Consider the following 26,123-nt stretch of genomic DNA (forward strand, 5'->3'; position numbering starts at 1 on the left):
CCACAGGATAGACATGGCATATTTTCCTGGAGAGTGAATTCTAAGTAAGCTATTACCTACTCTTGATAGGAAAGTAAACTATGAAATGTAAATTGAATCTGCACTTTATTTATTTTTATTTTCGGCTGTGTTGGGTCTCCGTTGCTGCGTGCAGGCTTTCTCTAGTTGCGGCGAGCAGGGGCTACTCTTCGTTGTGGTGCACGGGCTTCTCATTGCGGTGGCTTCTCTTGTTGCGGAGCACGGGGTCTAGGCGCGTGGGCTTCAGTAGTTGTGGCACGTGGGCTCGGTAGTTTTGGCTCTTGGGCTGTAGAGTGCAGGGTCAGTAGTTGTGGCGCATGGGCTTAGTTGCTCCGCGGCATGTGGGGTCTTCCCGGACCAGGGCTCAAACCCATGTCCCCTGCACTGGCAGGCGGATTCTTAATCACTGCACCACCAGGGAAGTCCTGAGTCTGCACTTTAAAACCACATAGTTTATACTTAAAGTAGGCTGGTTATTGCCTGGCCTGTTCTCACTCTTCCTCTGCCAAGGAAAGCATTTTGGTGGGAAGGGCTGGAAGGCACTGCTGTAAATGAGTTTTCTTTTCCAAGAGTATTAAAAATGCCCTGCTCGGGCTTCCCTGGTGGCGCAGTGGTTGAGAGTCCGCCTGCCGATGCAGGGGACACGGGTTCGTGCCCCGGTCCGGGAGGATCCCACATGCCGCGGAGCGGCTGGGCCCGTGAGCCATGGCTGCTGAGCCTGCGCGTCCGGAGCCTGTGCTCCGCAACGGGAGAGGCCACAGCAGTGAGAGGCCCGCGTACTGAAAAAAAAAAAAAAATGCCCTGCTCACTCCTCTACCATATTTAATATATTTACTCTCTTTCCTTAGGCATGGGAGGCAGCATACCATCATGCCTTCAAAAGTCAACTATCAGGCGAACATCTGGGCTCTGAAGGAGGAGGGCTGTACACATGTCATAGTGACCACAGCTTGCGGTTCCTTGAAGGAAGAGATTCAGCCTGGCGATATCGTCATTATTGATCAGTTCATTGACAGGTGAGCAGTCGTCTAAAATGCTCAGGCTCCTCCTGTACAGTCCTTCTCAGCTCAAGTGGACAATGTGTGGGGACTTGTGGGAAAGGGGACACAGGCCCACAGATACAAAATAGAAGAATCATCATGAACTCTCAACTTCCTAATTCCCAGCTTCAACATTTATCAGTTTGTAACTTTAAAAGAACTTTTTAAAAAACAAATTACTTAGTATTTCCTTAGTATTAGATGTCTAGGCAGTGTTCTCTTTTTCCCTATTGTCCCACAGACATTTTTTTTGTAGTTGGTTTGTTGAAATGAGGGTCCAGAGAAGGCTTTTTTTATTTTTTGTCCTATAGTCTCCCCACATGCTGGATTTTACTGATTGCATCCTTAAGTCTCATTTAGTGTCTTCCCCTGTTCCCTCTGTTTACCGTAAACCAGTGCTTAACTCCGGAGGCCTGATCAGAACCAGGTTTGAATTCTTGGTGAGAATCTTTCTGCATCATATCAGGAGGCACGTAATGTCTGGTTGTCTTTTCGTGATGTTAAGATCAATAGTTGGTTCCTGAGCTAGGGATTTTCTGTTACTTAATTGCACAAGGAATCTATAATGTTCCTTTACCAAAATATTGAACAATAATGGACTGCCAAGATCCTGGGCTTTCTCTGCATTTAGAAGTAGTTGAAGAAGTCATAAGAAAAGGGGTGGTCTCCTAGGGATCCCATCCTCCTGCTGCCCCCACCTCCCATTCCTGGGGGAAGTAACCACTTCCCAGAATGCTCTGGATGGAGACAGGTAACTGCAGTCTGCTACTTGAGCCAGAGCGGTGGGGAGAAGTACCACAGAGGGTAAAGCACTTGGTATCTCCTATCAGCGTCCCCCATCCATTCACCCTGACCATCACCTCAGTCCATCCTACTCTTCCAGTCTGTTAACTCTGGGCTCGCTGTACCCAACGCCTCTCCTACCTTGACTGTTATGGAAGGAAGGTTTATTCAGTCCTGTTCTGTGTGTCTTCTGCTTTTCAGGTATTTAAATATTCCCTAGTCCATCAGAAGCATTGAATGTTACCTGATGAAATGACGCTATTAGCTTGAACCAAATGAAATTGCCTGTTCTGTAAGCTAGAAATGGTTGAATATCAGTAATTTCATGTGGTTCAACCTAATAAATAATGAGGATAGACTAAAATCATTACGTGCCCCTCCCCTTTCATTTTTCCTATCATTTTTCTGCACCTGACACTATATGTTTTTCATCTTCCCCTCTAGAATGTAAACGGTGTGAGGGCATGGACCCCATATGTCCTGTTTGCCACTTTATCCCCAACACCCACAATACTACCTGGCCTGTGGTTGCTCAGTCAGTATTTTTTGAGTGACTGAATGAACATGATTGTTCGAAGGGAGAGGGAGGCTGGAGTTTGTGTTTAGGGGACATCCTGATCAAAATCTCTATGGCCGTCAAAAACATGTGTTTGGGGGTAATGACCTAAGAAAATGGGTGCAATGTGGTTTTTTTAATAATGCAGTGCACAAAACTCTAGAATGATGTGGATTTATAAAGTATGGTAGATGGTACTGGAAGGAAAAGTTTGGCTTGGATACTAAGCCTGGGATTAATTTGTTACTTACGTGGTGTAACTGTACACTGTTGCATTTCCCAGATCTTTGTCTCACATGTAGTAAATGTAAATGTTTCACATACTGGCTCTCAAGAAAGCAGGTGGGGCACAAAGAGAATAGAAAGAGAACAGGCGTTGCCATCAGATCTGGTTTCTTTCTGCCTTGGCACTTATTAGCTGTGTGACCTTAAAATCTTCCGGTGTCTGTTTTCTTCTATGTGCCATGTCTATAACCTGCCTCCTTAGTCTTGCCTTGGGAGTTCTGAGTCCCTAGCGAGTGCCTTTTATGGATCTAGCCTGTGGTACCTACCCAATAAATGCCTTTACTGTGAGTCTGGGCTGGAGTATGTCTGCTAGTTAACATCACTTGGTAAAAACAGAAAAAAAGGTCTGTTGAAAGGAGGATCCCCTAAGTAACATTTAGAATGAGATCTCAAATTTTGTATCAATTATACATTGCAACAATAACATTTTTGATATATTGTTACATAAGGTACTAAAACTCATTTTACCTGTTTCTCTTATACTGTTTTGATGTGGGTGCTAGAACATTTTAAATTACATATGTGCCTTGCATTATTTTGCTATTGGAGAGCATCTTCTAAGTGTTACTGCTGCTGTTTGAGCTATGTGGTTTCTGTTACCCAGGCTTGAGAATGTCTTACAGGAGAGGAGAATCAGAACTTTTTGCCTTGTGAGAAATGCCCTACATGTGTTGTACTGACAGCACTTTTTTATTTTAACAAAGTAAATCCTGGTGTGTTAAGGCAGGCGTCTGAACCTCCACTTAGTCCTGTCATCAGGCATGAATGGTGAGCTGCAGGCTCTGCTGTTTACAGCCTCAGTGCCCATAGCTGTAACCACAGCCCCAGAATATTTGATAGGACTGCACCATCCTGCAGAGGTGCACAGAGGATTAGAGCTGTGGGGGCAGGAGCACTGAACTCTAGAAGGGTCATCTTGGCTCTGTTTGGCCTCAGGCAGATCACTTTACCTATGTGGGCCATGGTCCTTTCTTCAAAATTACAGGTTGAATTCTGTCACTTAAGCTCCTTTTCCTTGCACTGTCCATGGGTTCTTCTCCAGGGATTGATCTGGAAACACATTTTTGCTTACTACTGCTATAACTTTGCCAGCACATCATCTTAGAAAAAATATCCTCATCCTAAAGTATCTTCCAAGACTAGAGGGACTGTTTTAATCTCCCTGACATACATTTGTGATAAAGAATCAAAATGGAATAGTATGGCTATTCTTTTTTAATAGATGGCAGAACTAGAGCATCTTGCTTTCTTTGCCCTCAGTGCTCAGCATAGGGGGAAAAAACACCAACGTGGCTTGTCAACCATGCCATGCGTAACTTAGAAGTCATTAAGATTTAAGAGTGACAGGTAGCTTTGATTTTTATGGTTGTTTTTAAAATCATTAGATGCCTATAAGCTAAAAATGAAAAATACCCTTGAAGGTGTCTGACAGGCTGAAAGCTCTTTTAGGAAAATAAGATCATTCTCTTCTGAAAATCATTGGGTTTGCTCATGCTACATTCCAACCTGTGAAAACTTGAAAGCCTCGGCATGAGAAAAGGGGAATCCTGGGTGTGGCTGACCTGGAGAAATCAGGACAGCAGACAGGTGGGGAGAGGAGTTGGTTCCAGTATTTTTGGGTGTGTGTACTCAGTCCTTTCATCTGTTTCTCAAACATGCAAGGAAATAACCTTTGCTAATATTTAAAGTGAAAGTAATCTTTCATTTGTGATTAGGGCTGCTGTAGAAAGGAAAATGTATGTGGATCTAGAACTTAAATGCTGAAAGAATGTGTTCTCTGGTCATTTTCCCATGTGTGTTGCACAGTGACAGGTTTCCTGACTCTTCCCTTATCCTGGACCCCATGTGCAATATTCTTCACAAACCACAAATTTTAAATAGTAATTTATACCAAGAATTTGTAAGAGGCTCACCCACAGTAAGTGTCCTCAGTGCCTGCTTTGGGCCTCCTGATATACTGGGGGATTTTTGGTTTTTTTGTTGTTGTTGTTTTGTGGGTTTTTTTGCAGTACGCGGGCTTCTCACTGGTGTGGCCTCTCCCATTTCGGAGCACAGGCTTCAGACGCACAGGCTCAGCCGCCATGGCTCACGGGCCCAGCCGCTCCGTGGCATGTGGGATCTTCCCGGCCCGGGGCACGAACCCGTGTCCCCTGCATCAGCAGGTGGACTCTCAACCACTGCGCCACCAGGGAAGCCCACTGGGTTTGATTAATCCCTTTCTTCTACTTGGTGGAGGTCCCCACCATCAGAGCCATAAGCCATTTGGCAATTCATGATAAAACATGGTTAAGAATGGGGCTTGTTCTGCTTCTTGACCATTATTAAACAGTCCATGTGAACTGGGGAGAGAATGTGTCTGTCTGACCTTTCATCTGTTTTAGGATTGTGAGGCTATTTCTACTTTAAAAGGATCTTATAAGGGAGACACTCCCAAGATTCATAATTTGGGGTAGTTCTCCTGTGGTACAAACCTCTGCCCGTGCAGGGTACATCTGGCTCTCACGGTGTCTCTGGTGGGGAAGCAAGACTGTCCGAGTGACGGAGAGAAAAGACCTCATAGGGAATCCAAGTTGATTCCCTCCCCATAATCTGGCTTTGCACATGAAACAGAGACAGAAATCTGAAAGCTTAGCTACTCTCAGGGTTCCACTAAGGTTTTTCAAATTGTTTCTCTACTGTGCTTTATACCTGCCTGCATCCTTGTGTCTTCTGATCTCCTGTATCTATTTGCCACTGTCCAGGAAGCAGCTGGGACAGCCAGCGGCTTTACTTGCTCAGTGGTTCTGCTGTTACCTCCCTTCCTGCTGGTAGAAGCACCTCCCTCCTTTGAGCCCAGCAGGATCAGTGGTAGGTGTTTTATGAAGCTGGATCCTCCCTGCCTGTGGTTTGGTGAGGGCTCCATATAAGACTAACCAAATTCTGAGACAAGACTTAGAAATTTAGAGGCATAACTATGCATTTACTTGGCTTTTGTTTTGTTTTGTTTTTCCTTTTCAGCCTTGCAGGTAAAGACATAACCATCCCTCGCATCCCACCCCACTTTTAAGGCCTGACTTGGATGATACATTATAAAGTGGAGTATAGAAGTGATTTCTAATGAGATTTTTGCTATTATAGAGCAAGCAACACTGTTTCCCCTAGATGCTTTTTTCAAAGCATGAGGCATTTTGTTGTCTCTTCCTGTTTTCCTTCTGTTGCACATACCCTCCATTGTCGACCCAGTCGTTGTTAGATACTCCTAGAAATTCATTTGTCTGTGGGGGGTGGGGACTGATTATATGGCCTCTCTTCCACCCTAGACTAGTAACTTTCCGTGCCATGGAAGGTACACATGGGCAGGAGATTCTAGCAACTTCCACATATGACCTTTCTCCTTTCACCATCAATCCTGAGTATCATCATTGAAGGGAATTCAACTCACCTTATTTGTTTGTTTATTTATTTTTAAAGAATTAGTTTTATTTATATATTTATTTTTGGTTGCGTTGGGTCTTCGTTGCTGTGCACAGGCTTTCTCTAGTTGTGTTGAGCAGGGGCTACTCTCTGTTGCGGCGCGTGGGCTTCTCATTGAGGTGGCTTCTCTTGTTGTGGAGCACAGGCTCTAGGCGTGCAGGCTTCAGTAGTTGTGGCGCACGGGCTTAGCTGCTCTGCAGAGTGTGGGATCTTCCAGACCAGGGATTGAACTTGTGTCCCCTGCATTGGCAGGCAGATTCTTAACCACTGTGCCAACAGGGAAGTCCCTCACCATATTTATGAAAGGAACAACTAGATATGCAGAGTGTTTGGAAAGATGCCCACATTATATTAAGTTAAAAAAAGGGCTTCCCTGGTGGCGCAGTGGTTGAGAGTCCGCCTGCCGATGCAGGGGACACGGGTTCGTGCCCCGGTCTGGGAAGATCCCACATGCCGTGGAGCGGCTGGGCCCGTGAGCCATGGCCACTGAGCCTGCGTGTCCGGAGCCTGGGCTCCGCAACGGGAGAGGCCACAACAGTGAGAGGCCCACATACCGCGAAAAAAAAAAAAAGATGCATACTAGTAGGGTCCCTTAAACTGCTTCTGTCACTACCAGAAATATCTCAAGGTGAAGCTGGGTAACTTCTGTAAGGATGAGAATAAGATTCTTTCTTTTTAATAGCGGCCTCTATCAGGAATGTTTAAGGTGTTTGGGGGATTTTGTTTTTTGTTTTTTTAACAATGAGAAAAATATGGCCAAAAAATTAAGATTAAAAAAAGGCAGGATGTAATTCCTAATGCCAAGTGTTTTCTGCAAAATGCTGTTAACACGCTGGCCTGAGGCCCCTGGTTAGGTTCAACTAAAAGAATGTGGTGGAAGAAGCCCCAGCTTGGAAGTGAAGACATCCAAAATTGTATCCTGGCTCTGCCCCCAAATTCCTGTGTCACTTAGTGTCCTCATCTGCTAAATGAGGGTGTTGGATTGATTCCTAAGAGTTCTGATGCCCACCCTCTTAAGAGAATTATTTTCTCGCTAGAATCGGGAGAGGTTGGGGGTTGGGATGAGCGTTAGCTGGTGATGCACACTTACTCATCAGGAAAGTCCCGCTGTAACCACAGGGGTAAGGGATGATGTCAGTTTATTTCCCTCTCCCAAAGACATAACCCTGCCTTGGGCTTCCCCTAGGGTTTTACAGTGCAAAGTTCTTAGCCATCCTTGGAAGGTAGGCCTAGAGGTTGAGGTGTGTAATGATGTCAGTTCCTCAGTCTTTCAGCCTCTTGGGCACGGGGTTTGTTCTTACCAATAGAAATGGAGGTTTATGATAAAGAATTATACAGGAAGCCTTTGCTTAGCTCTTTCTCCCATTCCTGTCAGCAGCTACTTTGAACCCTTTCTGTTCTCTCACAGCTTCCTGCCCATATCCCTCGCTCTTGGTTGAGAACATTGCCTCTTTACAAGAAAACAGATGGTATTAGGCACAAACTCGCCATCTTCCTTCACCCTCCCTTTCGCCAGTTACTTGCATCCCTGTTCTTCTTTGTCACCTTGCTGCTGTCCTTGAAGTGGGAGCAACTGTTCCCTGTGTGAGGTTAACTCTGTTCTGCAAACTACCTTCTCACCTTATATCCTTACTGTTATTTAAAAAATGCTGTAAGCTCCCAATGTTTGAGTTCCTACCAAGTACCACAAATCAATTAACCCTATTTACCACATATATGGGTCGTTTCCTCAGTTTAAATTGAGGAAACTTAAGCTCAGAAATATTGGTCATTTGCTAATAAGTGGGACCTGTGGGGTTTGAATTAGGTTCATCTGCAAACCCTATGACCTCAACCACTCCTGACACATGGACTTCCAGCTCTGGCCTCCACCTTGAGATCCACACTGGCTCCTAGATACAGGACAAGGTCCCAAAGACACCTCACACTTTGTAATTCACACTTCATTAATTTTCCCCCTTGGTTGTCTTCTAACCCCACACCTTCCCCCGTCTCGAGCTCCCTCTTCTCCACTTGGTAAGTTGCTAAGTTGGTAATACCATCGCACTGCCATCTACCGGGTGATCGCTGCTGTGGATCTGTCACCCCTACATCCAGTCGGTCTCTAAGTCGTGCCCATGTGTGCCTTGAATCCACCCTGTCATCTGTCACCACTGCCCTCATCTGGGTTAGTTCTTAACATTTTTACTTCTCCCAGCTTGACTCCCCTCAAAGCTGGTTGCCATACTACTCCCAGAAAATATAACAGGAAGGAAGACACAGTCACAGGAGTGCTGGAAACCAAGCTCAAACAACTGCTACCCTCTGGGAGGGCTTGCCCCGGAATCTGTTACTGAGCATCAGCTCATATGCAGACTTCTGAATGAGCAGCACAGTCCAGAGAAGGGCTGTCCCTGGGTAGAAGACCTCAGCTATTCAGCTCTTCCTGTAATTTGATGTAATTTTTTCCTAGTTCCTTTTGTCATTGATGGTAATGATCTTTGATGTGTACTTAAAACTATCTTGTCCCCTTTGTGGTGGTTTCTTCACTGCTTTTGTACTTTGCATCCCTGCTCATTTCCCTTTCCCCAGTGAAGTATTAATGTTTATTATCTGGTCATCTCTGGTCTTTTGAACATGAAGTCAAGTTATTTCTGGATAATTATGAAGGGAAAGAAAAATATTAAGTTCTTCCCATCTGTGAGATGCTGTCAGGCCCTGGATAATTAACGCACATACCTATTACTGGTAGAGATGGTTAGAATCGTAATAGAAGGCCATCTGACACATTACTAAAGTTTTCAATATGCATGCCTTTCCAACCAGCCTTCCCCTTTTGCAGCTTGCAGTGCTAAGAGTAAATGCACCAAACGATGCATTTTTCACTTAGGGGCACTCATGAGATAGACTGTTTGGGTAGACTTTAAGTGATATGGGTAGAATCATTTCCCCGAAACCAAGCTGCATATGAGCAGCCCTTGGCCCCGCTTTGCCAGTAAATTAACCGCCTCGTGTTCCTGTGTGCTGAGGCTCGTGGACATGTGCTGTGCTCCAGAACCACCTTGGAAGTGTGCAGGTGTGTTTGCTTCTGCTGTGGGAAAAGTGTTTTTCCTCATCTTGTTTGCAACTCAGCATTTCCTCAAAGGAAAACTATTAACAAATGGCTGTCTTTGTGCCAGTTCAAGGATCTTGATCCAGAAAGAACCTACTGGTCAGTCTTTCTCTGGGCTTTGTTCCCCCACTGTGTCTGAAAGTGCCCGGTATTCTCTCCCTGATGGCCTTGAACTCATTTCTCTTGCCAGTACACAACATCATTTTGTCTTCTTCACTCTTCCATACACAGTTTGTTGTTTGTTTTGCTAACTTTTCTCATCACATATCCCCGTTTTGGGGGTACCCTTGACTTGAGACCCGAGTACGTCTGCTCTGAAGTTGGCAGACGAGAAGTACAGAAGCAGATTTTCTACCAGCAGTAGTTACTCGGGCTGAGCACTTGCTTCATGTGTTCTTATTCAGTCTTCACACAGTATTTACCCTTCATACTTCCCCATTTAAAATATGAGAAGACTGATAAGGTGAACACAGGTCAGAGTGACTCTCTCCTGGAGGCACACAACCAGCCAGGGAGCAGTAAAGCCAGTCAGTTGGGCAGTCCCTGAAGTCTACTTCCAGTGGATATATATCCCAGGCTGATGGTGGAGAGGGGGGTGAAATTAGCAGTCCCTTTGCCTCGCTAGGAGGCTTCAGCAATTGAAGCAAGAGTTAGGGGCAGAGTTGCATTGCGTTAAAACTGTGTTAAACCATATGAGCACATGTATTAGCTTCCTATTGCTGCTGTAACAAGTTACCACAAACTTAGTGGCTTAAACAACACAAATTTATTATCTATTTCTGCAGGTTAGGAGTCTAACATGGGTCTCAGTAGGCTAAAATCAAGGGCTGCATTCCTTTCTGGAGGCTCGGGAGAATCCCTTTCCCTGCTCTTTGCCACCTTCATTCCTTGGCTCCTGGCCCCCTTCCATCTTCAAAGCCAGCAATGGCGGGTCAAGTCGTTTTCATCACTAGTATTGACCCTTCTGCCTTCTTCCACATGTCAAGACTCCTGTGATTATACTGGGCCTACCTGGTTAATCCAGGATAATCTTTCTAAGTCCAGCTGGTTAGCAGTCTTAATTCCACCTGCAACCTCTGTTCCCCTCTGCTATGTAAGGTAACATATTCATATGTTCTGGGCATTAGGGTGTGGATATTCAGGGGTGTAGGGGGGCATTATCTTGTTTGCTGCCACATGCCACTTTCATAGCTTGGTAGGACAGAGCCGCCACCCCTAAACTCTCATCCTTGGTCTAGGTTGCTTCTGGAAGGTGTGTGATCCTTCCTGTTCTTCTCACCCACAGCCTAAAACACAGCTTCCCAATGGATCCAGCCAGTCGGACGTTGTCTAAGGCTAATTTTTTTCCTGTGGCCCAGGAAGAGATTCCAGTTCTATCTCTTGATGGGAGGAAGAAGAGATCTCATTAAGGGCCCCCTTTATCAGGGAAAGGTGCTCACCTAGGCACGGCTGCACACCTAGTTTCTGCCCTCAAGAAAAATCTGCAAGTGTCTTCCATTGATGAGCTCCTCCATGTGCTTGCTTCTGCTAAGCCTGTGTCCATTGGTAATGTGACCTGGGTGAATACTGTGGGCCAGATGCTGCATCTGTTCCCTCATTGATCCTCAGGGCAATAGTAGTAGCACTTTGCAACAATTACTGTTTATCCCCAAACGCACATTTGACATATAAATGGAGGAGTTATTGCATCACCCTATTGGGATGTAGCTACCGGAGGTTTTTTGCGGCCCTGTTATAAACAAGGGTGTAAGTGGATGTTGCTAAATACCTTATGAAGAAAGAATTCAGGGAGGTTAAGTAATTTGCTCAAGGCCACACGAAAAATCAGTAACAGGATTGAAATCCAGGTACAAAACTACATTTTCTATATTTTCTCCATATCCGTCAGAAAACTCCACTTGAGAGTAGACTGCTGTTTTGTTTATAGAAGAGCTCTTTTGACTGGAAATTGGGAGTGAACAGGCAGGAACCCCCTTTAACACAGGCTCAATGAGGTAACAGTCCCCACCGTGTGGGACGTCCTTTGCTTCTTGCTACATTACAGAAGCTCTCACTTCTCCTTAAAAGCTCTCAGGGGGAGGACAGGAGATCTTAAAATCACATATATTTTCATTTTAGAATTTCACTTGGGTGGTGTCCTTCAGTCACTTCACTTGTGATTGCAAACCCCATTGCTCTTGGTCTGAATTTCATTCAGCATAATCATGCCTCATTATTTTATGCAGCATAGGAGTACTTATAGTGATTTAAAATTAGATCATTACTTTTCCTTGAATATGTCACTGTTTGAGTTATGCAGAACACCACAAGTAGGTGGGCAGTCTGTGTGAAGAGATGTTTCTTATTGGCACTTTCCCTCCTGGGATCTTAACAGCATAACCCTGAACCTATTAGAAATACTGGTATTAAAGTCCCTATTTCTTCCTCGGGGCTACCCCTCCTGCAAGGTTGGGTGCTCTGAGACCCCATTCTCAGCTACAGCTTCTCCTTGGTGCTGACTCCCAATTCAGTCTCTAGCCCAGACCTCAGTTCTGAGCTGCCGTGGGATATCTAGGCATCAGGGCTCACTTAATCCTTATAACACTCTTATAAATGGGTGGATGAACACTACATTTTGTAATTGGGAAATGAAGAATCAAGAAGATATGGTGGTTTGCTATAAGCCTTAGAGGTGGGAGTTAAGGAGCTTTGTTTAAAGAGAAAAATGTAAAATGTTCCAGTTGAGAGGGAATTAAAACTGTACGCAGTTAGTATCACATGTATATAGCATAACATAAGGAATAACTCATACATATTATGTCTTAAGGTAAATGTTCAAAACAGAGAGAGGAGTAATTAGGCAAAGAAGGGATGGAGATAGAGAGGGACAGAGATAGATAAGATGGGGGTGTTACTGCATAGGTATCTATTGGGGTATAGCCACTGAAGGGTTTTGTGGCCCTGTTTTCACACTTAATCATGGTTGTAAGTAGGATTTTTGCTAATACTTGACTCAGTGAAGGCTGAAACCAAGCCAAAGCTGGAATATGTGGAACCATTTTATTAGTCAGTTTTACAAAAAGAGAAAAGCCTCTGTTTATATAGGCTGGAAGAGTCATTTGACCTGTTCTTCAATGCCATCTGACATTGCTTTGGGGTTAACTTAGCCTTTCCCTTAAGACCCGTATACGATAAGGGGTTGAGAGGAGAACAGACTGGGTTTTCATTCCTCCCAATCTCTGAGGCCTGATCTCTGAGCAAGGTGGCTTTGGTGCCAGCTAGTGTCACTGTTTAATATGTGATGGGGAGGAAGTAACAGGTTAACTTTGATAGGTGGACATGCCAGCTGTGTAAACTGAACCAGAATATTTCTCCATGCCGTTGCCTACCCTCCCACCCCCGGAAGCAGAAATGAAGTGATTTGCCTTCAGCTGTTGGTTTTCCCTTGCCGTGTCCCTCCCCTGCTCTCCCCTCTCTAGGGAAATGAGGACTTTCTTTTCTATATTACTCATGAGTTCAAGTTTAGAACAATATAATGGATATAGGAAGTGCTTTATTCTGAAAACGTTGAGAGAGAAGTTGCTGGGTGACTTGCCACTGGCTTAATTTTACCCTCTCTCCTACAGATTCAAAAATGTTTTATCAGAAAGTTAACTTTAGAACTTTCATGAGACTTTAGAACTAATTCTGGCGGGTAGACGCATAAGCTTAAGTAAGGGAGCAAAGAGACAAATGATTCTGAAATGTGGAGCTGGATGAATGGCTGCTTTCTTCAGTGGGTCAAAGGCATGAAAAAATAAGGTTGAGGGCAGAGGGCAGGAATTACTCTCAATTTAGTGACAGGGCAATCAAATGCAAAGTTTGGACTGTGTTTGAACATGAAACTAATCAAGCAACGGTTTAAAAAAAGATTTTTTTTTTTTTTGAGGACACCAGGGAAATTTGCCCATGGTCTATATATTAGGTGATACTGAGGAATTAATGTCATTTTTATCAGCTGTGATAATGACATTGCTGTGGAAAATACTCCACATATTTTGGTCCTTCTGAAGTAGGGGTGAAGTGACAAAGTCTGGGATTTGCAACAGATGAAGCAAGTTTGACAAAATTTAGGAAACTGTTGAATCTAAGTGATATATATGGGGTTCACTATACAATCCTCTACATCTGAGATGATGGAAAATTTTCATATTGACTTCTTAAGTGTTTTACCTGGCCTCCTGAGCCCGCAGTTGAGTTGCATCTACAGTTCAGTGTGGTTATCCTATCACAGCCACCAGACCACAGACACTTTAATTCCTGTTGGGAAGCACGTTGCCACCAACCCAGAGCCAAAAAAGCCAAATACCATCCAGAAGCTCTTTTTCTTGTTGTTGTTGTTTTTTTCAAAAAAAAAAAAAAGTTTCCTTCAGCTTATCCAGAACTATTGATTCTGGAGTGAGGACCAAGATATCGACCTAGATACAACTGATTACCAGCCCCCAGAGGGTGGGAAGGTGGCTTTTTAAAAACTACCCTTTTTTATTTTATTTTGTAGGACTACCAGAAGGCTTCAGACCTTCTATGACGGAAATCATTCCTGTGCCAGAGGAGTGTGTCATATTCCAATGGCTGAGCCGTTCTGCCCTAAGACAAGAGAGGTTCGTAATATTTCTGGAAGGTGCACCAGAATAAATCATGAGGGCTTGGGGTGGCATCTAGACATAGAATTAACTGGCCAAGCATGTGGTCTCTCTTCCCCTCTCTAGCTTGCTGCTTACTCAAGGTTTTATGAAGAGTTGTTTCCCTTTGCTAATAATGTCTCCCCTACTCTCAGTCATTTGTAAGATGAATCACTCAAAGTTGCAACCTACTTTTCTTTTTTTCTTAACTAAGTTTTGATTTTGCTGTCAGGATACCTTTTAAAATAATTTAGGGTAGCATAGTATGTCTAGAGTATACAATCTGGAACCAGATTTCTTATGATCAGGTCTTTACTCTTCAGCTTAATTGGTGTGTGTCTTTGGACCAAAACCTCGGGTTTGGTTTCCTCGTTTGTAAAATAAGGTGATGATAACATGTACCTCGTAGGACTGTGAGGGATAAAAGAGTTATTTACTTATAAAGTGCTTTGAGTGCTGCCTGTTAGTTATAAGACATCCAGTGACTGTTAACTGCTTTTATGAATTAAGTTATTAATAATCTGTAAATTGTCAGATTGGCATCATTTGCCTTTGAGCTGAGTTTGGCTGTTACTGTCCAGCTTCCTCTCCAGGATTATAGTAAGATCTCAGGACTAAAGGGGCAGCCCTACAAAAGCCAATGGTGATATAAAGTGAGGAATCACAGCCTTAGCTTTCAGAGAATAAAAATGGCTACCACAATTCAAAAGTCCATCCATGGTACTTTTCTTATAACTCAAGATTTGAAAGTCAGGTGCAACCCAGTAGGTCAGAAGTTATTGTCAGAGACAAACTGCCTAGTAAAATCTACTTTATAAAATAACTTAGACGATACAGATACCTAAACATGTTAATCATTCAGGTGATTTTAACACCTGAATGTGGAAAGTAGTATATGTTCAGCCTTGTATAATCATGTAAAACTAACTTCCTTACAGTTAAGAGCTAGGGCACCTTAACCTCACTCTGGTCTCAGAAATCTAGAATCCAAAGCCAGGCGTTGGAGCCATTTCAGATATATCACTGCATGTTGATTCTCTGTGACTTCTGTGAAAACACCTTTTTTACTTCTTTAAAACAAAAAAAAGGGCAGGTTAACTTTTAAGTGTGAGTTTAGAATACATTTGACCCTTGAACAACAGGGGTTGGGGCACTGACCTACCATGCACTTGAAAATCTGAGTATAACTTTACAGTTGGCCCTCCTTATCTGCAGTTCTGCATCCAAGGATTCAGCGAACCACAGATTGTATAGTATTGTAGTATGAATTTATTGGAAAAAAATCCATGTATGAGTGGACTGCACAGTTCAAACCTATGTTGTTCAAGGATCAACTGTGTATGTTCCTGGGTAGTTATCAGCAGAATATATCAGAACAATGTAAGTCTGAAACACAGATCTGTCCACAGAATAAATTTGCTCTCCAGAGGAAGGTAGATGTGTGCAATAACATTTTTGTCCACTTCAAAATGGGGGCAGCTTGGGAAGAAATAGACTAGGGAGAGAATATGCATGTTAGTGGGAAATCAGAGGTACTGCCCAGTGATTTGGGTACTAGGAGTAGAGGTGGGTAAGGGAAAAGTGCTAATGATGTATGCAGAGCACATGTAAATGTGGTGGCTGGATGATAGTTTCCAGTAATGCAGTTTGGCCTCCCTTGAGACTGAATTAATTCAGCTATTATTAGTCTAGTCAAGCTAAGGACCCTCACATAAAGATTTTAAAAGAATGCTGGGGAGGGCAGTTTAAGAAAATGGGAAAATAAGGCCTTCAGAGTATTACTTTATTCTTATATACCCTAAAAGAGATTTTAAAATATTGTCCAAAAAATGTAAAGAGTGGGTGGTGTTGCCCCTTAGTAATTATCACTTTAACTTTGAACATCATTTTGTCCTTTCGTGTACCGATGACAGATTGTCAAGTGGCAAGCAAGGTACACTATGGTTGTACTATATCTTACCACTTGTGTTGAAATGTATGTATATAAAAGAGATAAATATGAAAATATTTATATGCAGATAGAGTGTTTCTGGAAAGTTGACCGAAGAACTGGTAACAGTGGTTTCCCATGGGGAAACTGGGTCACTAGTACACAGGTAGAAGAAATACTTGTCACAGAATAATATCCTTTTGTACTGTTTACATTTTTGTACCATGTGCAAGTGTTACCTATTCCAAAAATAGTACTTCTAGTCGAAAGGTAATCTGAAACACATTCTTCTAAAGTCCTGACACAGTAAAGAGACCTCTCAGCCTGTAGTTTATATTTCTGGCACCTTACAGTGGCGTTATCTGTTTGTGTGGGAGTGCAGAGTACTTGCCCAGGTGGCAAGGGCCCAGGGTCTGTCACTGGCTGGCCCACCCAGGCCGATAAGCCTCTACTTCCTCCTCCCCATCGTGGCACCCACCACCCAGGGTGATGGTGAAGACGTACAAGGCACATTGCCACTGGCCTGCGATAGTTGTGATCTTCCTTCACACACCTCTAGAAGCACTCTGAAGTTTGGCTGAGACATATAGCTCAGTTATTTGGGATTTTTAAAGACATTTAATGAAGACAGGACTGGGCTGGTTATATCTTAATTTTGAAAGTGGGGGGGGGACAGCAGGGGAAAGAGTGATTTAATAAGCCTGTGTATTTATACCTATACTCCTTAAGGAAAAGTTTTTATTTAGCAGAACCTTATTTTCAGCATGTATAGGATAAATAAACATGATGTAGCATCAGGTGGTCATCTAGGGCTTGTCATGGTTCTAAATTTGGAGTTGCCGAAGCTCTTGTTAAAATTCTTTCTCGTCTTGCCATAGCATAATGTGTTATTTTTAAGGAAATAGGTTAATTTGCTTATGTGGTTCAGACATGTGCAGGTAGGACTTTGGCCTAGATTGGAGCCTTCTATTGACTTTGAGTCACTCCATCTTATATATGGTATCATAGGAAACTTGACAAATTATTTGGGAAATGTGTAGAAGCTGCCAGTGTTAATAATTAGAAGACCAGTTAAGCATTTAGATTCCTTGCTATATATATTCCTTAGCTCATTTAATATTCACGGTATCAGGGCTTCCCTGGTGGCACAGTGGTTAAGAATCCGCCTGCCAGTGCAGGGGACACAGGTTCGAGCCCTGGTCTGGGAAGATCCCATATGCTGCAGAGCAACTAAGCCTGTGTGCCACAACTACTGAGCCTGCGAGCCACAACTACTGAAGCCCCCGCGCCTAGAGCCCGTGCTCCGCAACAAGAGAAGCCACTGCAATGAGAAGCCCACGCACCGTAACAAAGATAAGCCCCCGCTGGCTGCAACTAGAGAAAGCCCACATGCAGCAACGAAGACCCAAAACAGCCAATAAATAAATAAATAAATATATTCTTAAAAAAAAAAAAAAAAAACTTCTCAGTATCTCTGAGTTTTATAATATTATTATTCCCATTTTACAGATGAAAAAACTAGGACGTACATAAGGGTAAGTGAATTCTTGGCAGTGCTTTAACAGTTAAGTTTAAAAGACTAATTTTGTTTTTTAATTAAAAACGAATGTTGAAGCACAGGCTAAGAAAATAATGAAATTAGATTAGACATACGTTATTAGACACTAAAAAAGTGATCAAACTTTTAAATAATGTTTCTAAACTCATATGTGACCTTGCCTCTAAAGGGATGCCAAGATAAGTTTATCTCTGGATAGAAGAAATCAGCACAGCCCCATTCTGTTTTTTACTGTATGTCTTTAGAGAGGCAATAGGCAAAAGAGATTATGAAATCACTTTCTACCCCCAAAAAGCTTTCACAAAAGCCCTCAGGTTTTGTATAAAAGACCAGTGAGAATGAGTTTCTCAGGAGCTTGAAAACAGTTCACTCTGCACATCTCTGAGATGTGAATGAGGAAGGCACCTTAGTGTAGCCTTGGAGGTTAAGAGCTCAGGCTTAAGCCCCCATTCACAATCCATGATAGTCTCTTAAAGTTGTTAAGAAGTGAGATTAAAGCATGTAAACAAATGCCTGGTGTGTAGAAAAACCTCACTGTTTGCTCTTATAGCTGTGAGCTAGGGGCTGGGGCAGGACAGAGCACTATGTAAGGGTCTAGGAAACACCCTTCTGTGATTTCCTAGGTTCTCTTTGAGGGCCTACAGGTACTAGGTATTTATAGTAACAGTCTTTTAAAGAATCAGAGGAAAAATAAATTAAGCTGAACTTCTGTTTGTATGTTCATGTGTTTTGAGTTTGGTTCTTTGCATTCTAGGTCCTCATAGAGACCGCTAAGAAGCTAGGACTCCGGTGCCACTCAAAAGGGACAATGATCACAATTGAGGGACCTCGTTTTAGCTCCCGGGCAGAAAGTGTCATGTTCCAAACCTGGGGTGCGGATGTTATCAACATGACCACAGTTCCAGAGGTGATTCTTGCTAAGGAGGCTGGAATTTGCTACGCAAGTATCGCCATGGCAACAGATTATGATTGCTGGAAGGAGCATGAGGAAGTGGTAAGTGAAATTCTTTTTGGAACTTGTATGGCCTGGGTTTCCACGTGCTGTGTGAGCCAGTAAGAGAGTGTCTTAACTCTTTGTTTATATTACATTAGTTCCAGAAAGTGCCATTCTACCAGGTTTTAAAGTCAGCTTTTTATACACTGTCATTAGGTATTAACAGATTTTTTCTGTAGTTTCCACTGGAAGAACAGAAATCTTCATAGAGAATAAAAAGACACTTTTATCCAAGGATCAACAGGGGAACAGTACATTGTAAACATGTAGGTGTGTTGGGAATTATATTGAGACTTGGCCCTTACTTTAAGGATAAAGACTTGGTTATAAGTTCTGTATGCTGTGCTACTGTTTATTATGTAGGGTGAAAACCCTACTATTACGTACCTCTTCCTGGTAAAAGGACTCTGTATTCATGTCTGTCTGTATTCCTGTTTGTCTCACCTACCTTGGCTGGGTACTGTGCTTGGTAAAATAATATGATAGCAGACAGACAAGTCCATAAGGAGCCAACATTCTGGGTTTTGTGGGGCTGGGTAGAGGCCAAGCAAACCAATGTGAGAAGGCTCAGGGTTATAAAGAAATAGTGTGATAAGGTACAGAAGTACATATCAAATTGGCCCAACCAAATACTTGAAATCCAGGAAGGCTTCCTGGTTTAAGTGTGATGGGAAAGATGGCCGTGCCTGAGTTGAGTGGAGAGGAGAGGAGGGAGAAGAGGGAGGCAGGGCCACGTAGGCTGTGTAAGGATTTCAGATGGGAGGTCAATGAGGGTTTTTGGCAGGAAAGACAGCAAGATCCAGCTGGTATTTGAGGACACTGGGCCACTGAGGTCAGGCTTCCAAAACAAATATTTTCTTTGTGGAAAACTTTGAACATCTACAAAAGTAGAGTCTAGTATAATGAACCCCCCAGTTACCATCACTGAGCTTTCCCACAGTTATCAGCCATGTCAAATCTTGTTTTATTTATATGCCCCTACCCACTTTTCTCTCCCCTACCCTAATTATTTTGAAGTAAATTTTTCTAAAAGGCCTCTCTTTTAAAATAATTTTTTAAAGCCACACCATTGTTGTATGAAAAAATATTGATATTAATTCCTTAATATAATTAAATGTCCAGATTTGTCACATTTTCCCTCGTTTTATAATTTTTAACTGTTCAAATCAGGATCCCTTATAATCCACACATTGTATTTGAACGATATGCTTCTTAAATCTTTTACTGTAATATTCTCCTCCCTTTTCATTCCTTGCATCTTACTTGAAAAAACCAGATCATTTGTCTTGTCATTTATCTCATTTTAAAAAGAGAAAGTGATAAAACTACAGCCAAGAACTTTTGAAGGAAGAAGTGCTGGTGTGGCGGTTCTGAACACACTTAGGGAAGGTGACATCTTCTCCAAAGGGACCTTACCACCATCTCAGGCTGCTTGTTTCACCATCCAATTTCATGTAAAATGGAGTAAGATATTCTAGCTGCCTGTCCATCCGTGGGTATGGATTTTGGGTCATAGATGAACACAGATTCTTTGCATGAATGTCTTATCCTGACTCCGCAGTGTAATAAACTGTTGCTGACAACTAGGATGTTTGTTATGTAAGAGATTTGCAAATCCTGACTCAACAAAGTCTCTGACTTGGCAGCTTTGGTCACCTAAGGGACAGCTCAGCCTCATGATGTTGAGAAGCTGCTTCCAATTAATAGGAGACTCCAGCCTCTGCCACTCCACAAGAGCAGATTGCTTCCTGCCTGTGGCTTTCTGCTCGGTCTAGTAACATTTGTCCCCCATGCAGAGCGAATGGTACTTTCGTTTAGTAGCCCACATGAGGTTTGGAAAACAGTCAGTTGGAGCTACTTCAGTTAAAAGCAAAAAAAAAAAACAAAAACCTAAGCTCTTTGTAAGCAGTAAGGCACGAAAGCAAATAATGTTAAATGCCACCAGGAAAACATAGACAAAGATGGCATCATCTCAGTCAGCTATGTGTGTCATTGTGCTTTAAACCAGATGTGTAGCCTGGCATGGCAAAAAGGTTTTAGAGTTGCCTAAACCCTTCTTCAAATTCCTGTTGTTCTTTTTACTTGTAATACTGGTTTGAGTTATTTAACCTGTTCGCATGGGTGGGGGTTGTGTAGTTACATTTCTGACCTTGCAGATTATTAGGAGATTTATTAGGAGATTAGATTATTAGGAGAATTAAGCCATATGATAAATGTAGAGCATCTAGTATAGTGCTGGCTCCTGAGAGGGTGGTCATCAGATGGTAGGTGTGATGGAATGGGGGAGGGGGATAGTTTCTGAAGAAAACTTCTCTGAGATTTAAGCTGGATGTTGAACAGAAGGTTAGAATTTATTGTGAGGAAGTTAGTAGAAAGGACATTTTGGGTGAAGAACAACAGCAGAAACAAAGAGAAAAAGGAGATCAGAATCTATATTAGTCACAAAGTGTGAGGAAAAGAGTAAAATACAAGGTAAATCTCTTGGATGCTTCGTGACCCTGCATTTGAAGATTCATAGCTGGCCAGGCACCCAGCTAGCTGGTCACCACCTTGTGCTGTGATCCCCTCGCACAGTGATGGGACTCCCCTCTGCTACAGTGCTCATCATTTTGTTCTAAACACATCTCAATGTTGTGGGAGGGGTCTGGACTTGATACTTCAGGAAACAGAAAGGTGTAATCATTGTGCCCTGCCCCTGAATTTTGGGTTTCTTCTAAGCATAGTGAAACATGACAAGTACTCTTTCTGATCATCTGTTTTACACTTAACTTTTTTCAGCTTTCTTATGAAACAACTTTACTCAGAAACAGACAATGGTAATGAACGTCCAAGAATCCAACATCCAGCTTCAATCATAAACATAACAACTTAAGGCCAATCATATTTCATCTATACTCTGATCCATAATTTTATCCATAAACATTTTAGGAAACATTTAACATAACCACATTACCGTTATCGCATTCCAACAATAATTGCTTAATACATCCAGGCAAAGTTCGATTTTCTAGTTATCTCAAATAGCATAAGTGATTTTTTTTCTTCCAGGTATTTTTTAGAGAAACCAGGTCATTTGTCCTGTAGAGTTTTCCACCATCCGAATTGGTGATATCATCTCCTTAGGGTGGTTTATCCAATTTCTCAGTGCTCTGTTATTTTCTGTAAATTTGCAGTAGGATCTAGAGATTTGATCATATTCGGTCATCATAATCCACAAGGAAGCTCATTAAAGTGGACTGTTTCTTTGTTTGGTTTGGGTTTTCTGTGATGTTAACAGCCCATCCATTAATTCACTGGGACTGTAAAATGGTTGATGCTTTGATTCCATCATTTTTCTTTATTAGCTGGAAGACTTCTCTAAAGAGAAATGTGCTTATCTTCTGATTTATCCAGTATAGCAACAGTTTTTAAAACTGGAATCCATTCTATGGACATGAGAAGAGCCACAATCTTTTTAGGCCATGCTAACACATTATATATCTGAGAAACTTTCTTGGATGCCATACTGAAAACCAGTAGTGCTTTTCAGAGATGTCATTGGGTTTCTCCAAGAGCTCTCCCTGATACATGCAGAGCTTGCGCTCAGGGGATTGAAAATGGGGTAAACTGACTTTAACAGATCAGGTAGGAACTCAAGAAAATGTTCTGTGAAAAGCAGTGGAATTTTAAATTGCTGTTAACATCCCGTGTTGTTGTTTCTCTAGGTTTCTGTGGACCGGGTCTTAAAGACCCTGAAAGAAAATGCCAATAAAGCCAAAAGTTTACTTCTCACTACCATACCTCAGATAGGATCCATGGAATGGTCAGAAACCCTCCATAACATTAGGGTAAGTATCCTCAGCCATCTGTAAGCAGACACTTCCATAGACCCTCAGCTGCCTTTTTCTCTTCATTTGCATTTCACCCTTGGTCCATCTTCTTATGTATTTTATACTAGACTAGATGTTTTCTACAAGTTTTCATGCTATTTACTACTACTAACCATAAATGGAATAGATATACATTTTGGCTGGTAATGCAAGAGCACTGGAAGTTAAGGTGGGGAGAGTTTTATTATGTAGTCTACCAGGTTCTTAACATTGTCCTGCTTTGCAGTATATCCCTAAGTTTTACTTCAGAAGATTGGTAATATTTGCTCTGTACATGGATTACACTGCAGACAAGGCTGTTTTCTCTTTGGCAGATCCATGCAAAGTGTTGGCAGCCTTTAAAGCCAAAACGCTGACAACAGCAATACTGAAATGGTGCCAGGGAATGTCTACTTAACAGTTAATGCTGCGTCAAACTAAGATAGTAATTAATGATAAACAAGTGATGGGTTGCAGATTGGTAGCTCTTCAATTCTAGTATTAATTCCCAGAATATAATTTGAACTGACTGCTGAGCTCAGAGATGTGTGGTTTTTATCTGGACATCTTGAGACTCTCTTGATTAACCACCTTGGATAAGGAGTTGCCTGAAATTGATCAGATGTTACATTCACCTAGTAGCCAGTATATCCTGAGGTCTCCTAGAACACATCTGTACTTTTAGGTCTTAAGAAAAGTAGTTGAGAGAGGATTCGAAAAGTTGATAAAAGCCCTCTCTACCTGAATTACTACCGAGGAGCCCTGGAATGAGAGCCACTGTTTTAGTGTGACAAGGACACTATGTGGTAGTAAATGATTGCCAATTGCTGGGCATGGAGGTGCCAAGATTTGTAGTGTTTGCTGATTGCTGTGGTATAAATGCTCTTGCATGGCCAACTTCAAGCTACTAACATGAAGCCACTGGTAAGCTGGGAAGTGATGTACATAATCAGGTTTTTACAAGCTGGTACAAGCAGGCTCCAGCACACCACTGTAATAATATGCCTCTCAGCCTTGAGGACTGGCAGAGTCAGGAATATTGACATTTGTAATCTGTCTTCCCTACTAGACTTTAAATCCATAAGGAGCAGGAAACACATCCATTGGTTTCAGCCTATATACCCAGGAGATAAATGTTCTTTAATGAGTAAATGTTAGGCCCTTCCCCCCATGAAGTATTTCATCATAATTGAAATACAGGCAGCCCTTATTATGAGGATAAAGAAAAGGGGAACAGAAAACAAATTCTAAGAATTGGAGAATGTCACTTTAAACTAGAAACAGTTACATTTAGCTAAACATAATGAGTGTAATGTGATAGAGCAGCATGACTTTGGCTTGTCTAAATAAACACACTGTTGATTGGCAGGAAATGTGACTCTACTTTTGCTGCTGCTGAGGGTATAACCTGCAAGATGGGATGGTGTGTTTTGGGTTTTTTTTTTTGTTTTTTTTTTTTTTAGGTTTCTGACCCCATTTTGACCATAGTCCCTTGAACTTAAAGATAATTTGTCAAGCAATAAATTTATTATTTCAGCTGCATTTTTAAGTAAAGATGTATGGATAGTAGAAATTGGTGTTCTTTCTGTGACGCTTCTGAAAGTGTGTGTAAAATTGTGTGTTTCTGTATGTATGTATTTTTTAAGAGGGTCAATATGTGTAGAAAAGAGAAAATGAAGAATTGCTGCTCTAGACAAATTAAGAATCATGGCCTCCATTCTATAGCATTAAGGAACACCATACTAATAATCCCTTATTCCAGGGCAGTATTTTCAGCTCTCTCAGCACTGAAGTGTGTATCATTAATTCACTACACTTAGTGAGCACCCACTATATGTCAAGATATGTAAGACGCTGTAATGAAGAAGCTCCGATTCTATTTGGTGATACTAACGTAGAAATTTCAATGACGTTTTTCAGTGGAATAAGGCAAATGATGGAGGTTGCATAAACAACAATCCAGGCTAGAGGTTGGTGTATAAAATATGTCCTAGTGGATGTGAAGGCGGATGGAGATAAGTGAGAATCAGAACAGTCCTCTGAGATAAACATTCTGAACCTCACCTTACATGAAAGAAGAATGAAGAGCTAAAAGTTAGGAGTTACACTCAAAGTCCCATAATTTGTGCCTGCTTTCTTTCAGAAAATGGCCCAGTTTTCTGTTATGTTACCAAGACATTAAAATAGCATGGCTGCCCAGAAGACAAGGTAACCTTCTAACTCCAATCATTTGGGGAATTCCTGCTTGAGAAAACACAGAAGAGATATGCAGCTTCTGTGCCCTTGCCCCCTAAGGAAGAACAAGTGATAAGACAAGACATTGCTCACATCAGAGATGCCTTCTAAAAGACTTGGACTGCTTCAAATAACAGAAGGAAAGCAAATAACCAGAAAACGTGGGGAAATATTTACACATTAGAAAAAAAGAAGACACCTTTCACCATTCCCCCAAATTTGTAACAGTAAAGGTAAGCAGTAACATTCCTATGTTGCCAAGGAATGTGAAGAAATAGCTCTTAGACTATGTATTGATGTGACTGTGAATTGGTATAATCTTTTTGGAGGGCATTTTGGTAAAATGTATCACAAGGCTTAAAAAATACCCTTTGTACTGGTTACTTTACTCCTAGGAATTTATCTTTAAGAAATTATCAGAGATACATACAAATAATTATGTATAAAGAAGGATGTAGAACATAGTTTTAATAGCAGATATTCAAAACACTCTGAATATCCAACAACTGGAGGTAATCATGGTTAAGCTCTAATTAGATTGTGAAGCAGCCAACTGAACATCATGGTTTCACATAATATTTAACGTACTAAGGAAATTGTTGCTGTATAATATGAAATGGGGATATATAAGCATTTTACAGTACTAATTTTGTTTTAAATATGTACAAAGAATAGAAAAATATATACTCTTTTATTATATTTGGGGGGAGGGATACTGGATAAATTTTTAATTTTCTTTATATTTTTCCATATCTTCACATTTTTCTACAATGAATATAATCAAATAGTGAAGTTTTAAAAATAAAAATGGGGGCTTCCCTGGTGGCGCAGTGGTTGAGAGTCTGCCTGCCGATGCAGGGGACACGGGTTCGTGCCTTGGTCCGGGAAGATCCCACATGCTGCGGAGCGGCTGGGCCCGTGAGCCATGGCCACTGAGCCTGCGCGTCCGGAGCCTGTGCTCCGCAATGGGAGAGGCCACAACAGTGAGAGGCCCGCGTACCGCAAAAAAAATAAATAAATAAAATAAAAACTAAAAAAAATAAAATAAAAATGGGCTTAGAAAGATCCAGTTCTTGAAAACACACTTTCTGGTAATGCAGCAAAAGTTAAAATGGCAATACTAAGAGGAGTTCTGTTTGAGTTCAGTCTTTATTTTTGTTAAAAAAGATAATTAATGACTGTATAGTCAGAACAATACTTGGGTTTGCAACAATGTGAGAAAAGCTGGGTGTTTAATATGGAGCTAATCTTAAATTATTTAAGAGACTGTATACACACATTATAGTGTGTCAGATATTCTTTAAATTGACATTTGATTTTTTGTTTCTACTCCTTTTTATGATTTGATGAATTATTTTCCATGAGTTGGTGATTTTTGTTTTTTAATAAAGAAAATGGAAGCTTCTTACTATTTTTTATTGTCAATTTTTTAGGAATGTGGTTTGTTTTCTTATCACAGGGAGATCATACTTCCCTCAAAATTACTCCTTCTCACTGTGGTCTGTTACTGGGTCCTTTAGTGATGTATCTCGTCTGTTTAAAAAGATTGTAGAATGAATGTGTTTGTGTCTAAGAAACTGTCTTCAAGATAATAAGCTGCTAATTGTAAACAATAAACTAGTTACCCACCCTTCAGCATTAATACTAAGCTGTCTGGGTTACATGTGAGTATGGCTCTTGGATTCTCAGATG

The 26,123-nt window shown here is 41.7% G+C and overlaps 1 protein-coding gene across 1 annotated transcript in view; it reads left to right on the forward strand.

Moving 5' to 3' along the window:
• The window catches only part of MTAP (methylthioadenosine phosphorylase), a 39,016-nt gene extending 13,180 nt beyond the window's left edge, over nucleotides 1-25,836 (forward strand). The window contains exons 4-8 of the mRNA XM_032635877.1: nucleotides 867-1,034; nucleotides 13,743-13,845; nucleotides 18,109-18,348; nucleotides 22,053-22,175; nucleotides 24,340-25,836. Coding sequence (XP_032491768.1) covers nucleotides 867-1,034; nucleotides 13,743-13,845; nucleotides 18,109-18,348; nucleotides 22,053-22,175; nucleotides 24,340-24,378 — 673 coding nt within the window. The 3' untranslated portion in view covers nucleotides 24,379-25,836. The remainder of the gene's footprint in view (nucleotides 1-866; nucleotides 1,035-13,742; nucleotides 13,846-18,108; nucleotides 18,349-22,052; nucleotides 22,176-24,339) is intronic.
• The last annotated feature ends 287 nt before the right edge of the window (nucleotides 25,837-26,123 follow it).

Source organism: Phocoena sinus, chromosome 6 (genome assembly GCF_008692025.1).
Source record: "Phocoena sinus isolate mPhoSin1 chromosome 6, mPhoSin1.pri, whole genome shotgun sequence".
NCBI classification, from domain to species: Eukaryota; Metazoa; Chordata; class Mammalia; order Artiodactyla; family Phocoenidae; genus Phocoena; species Phocoena sinus.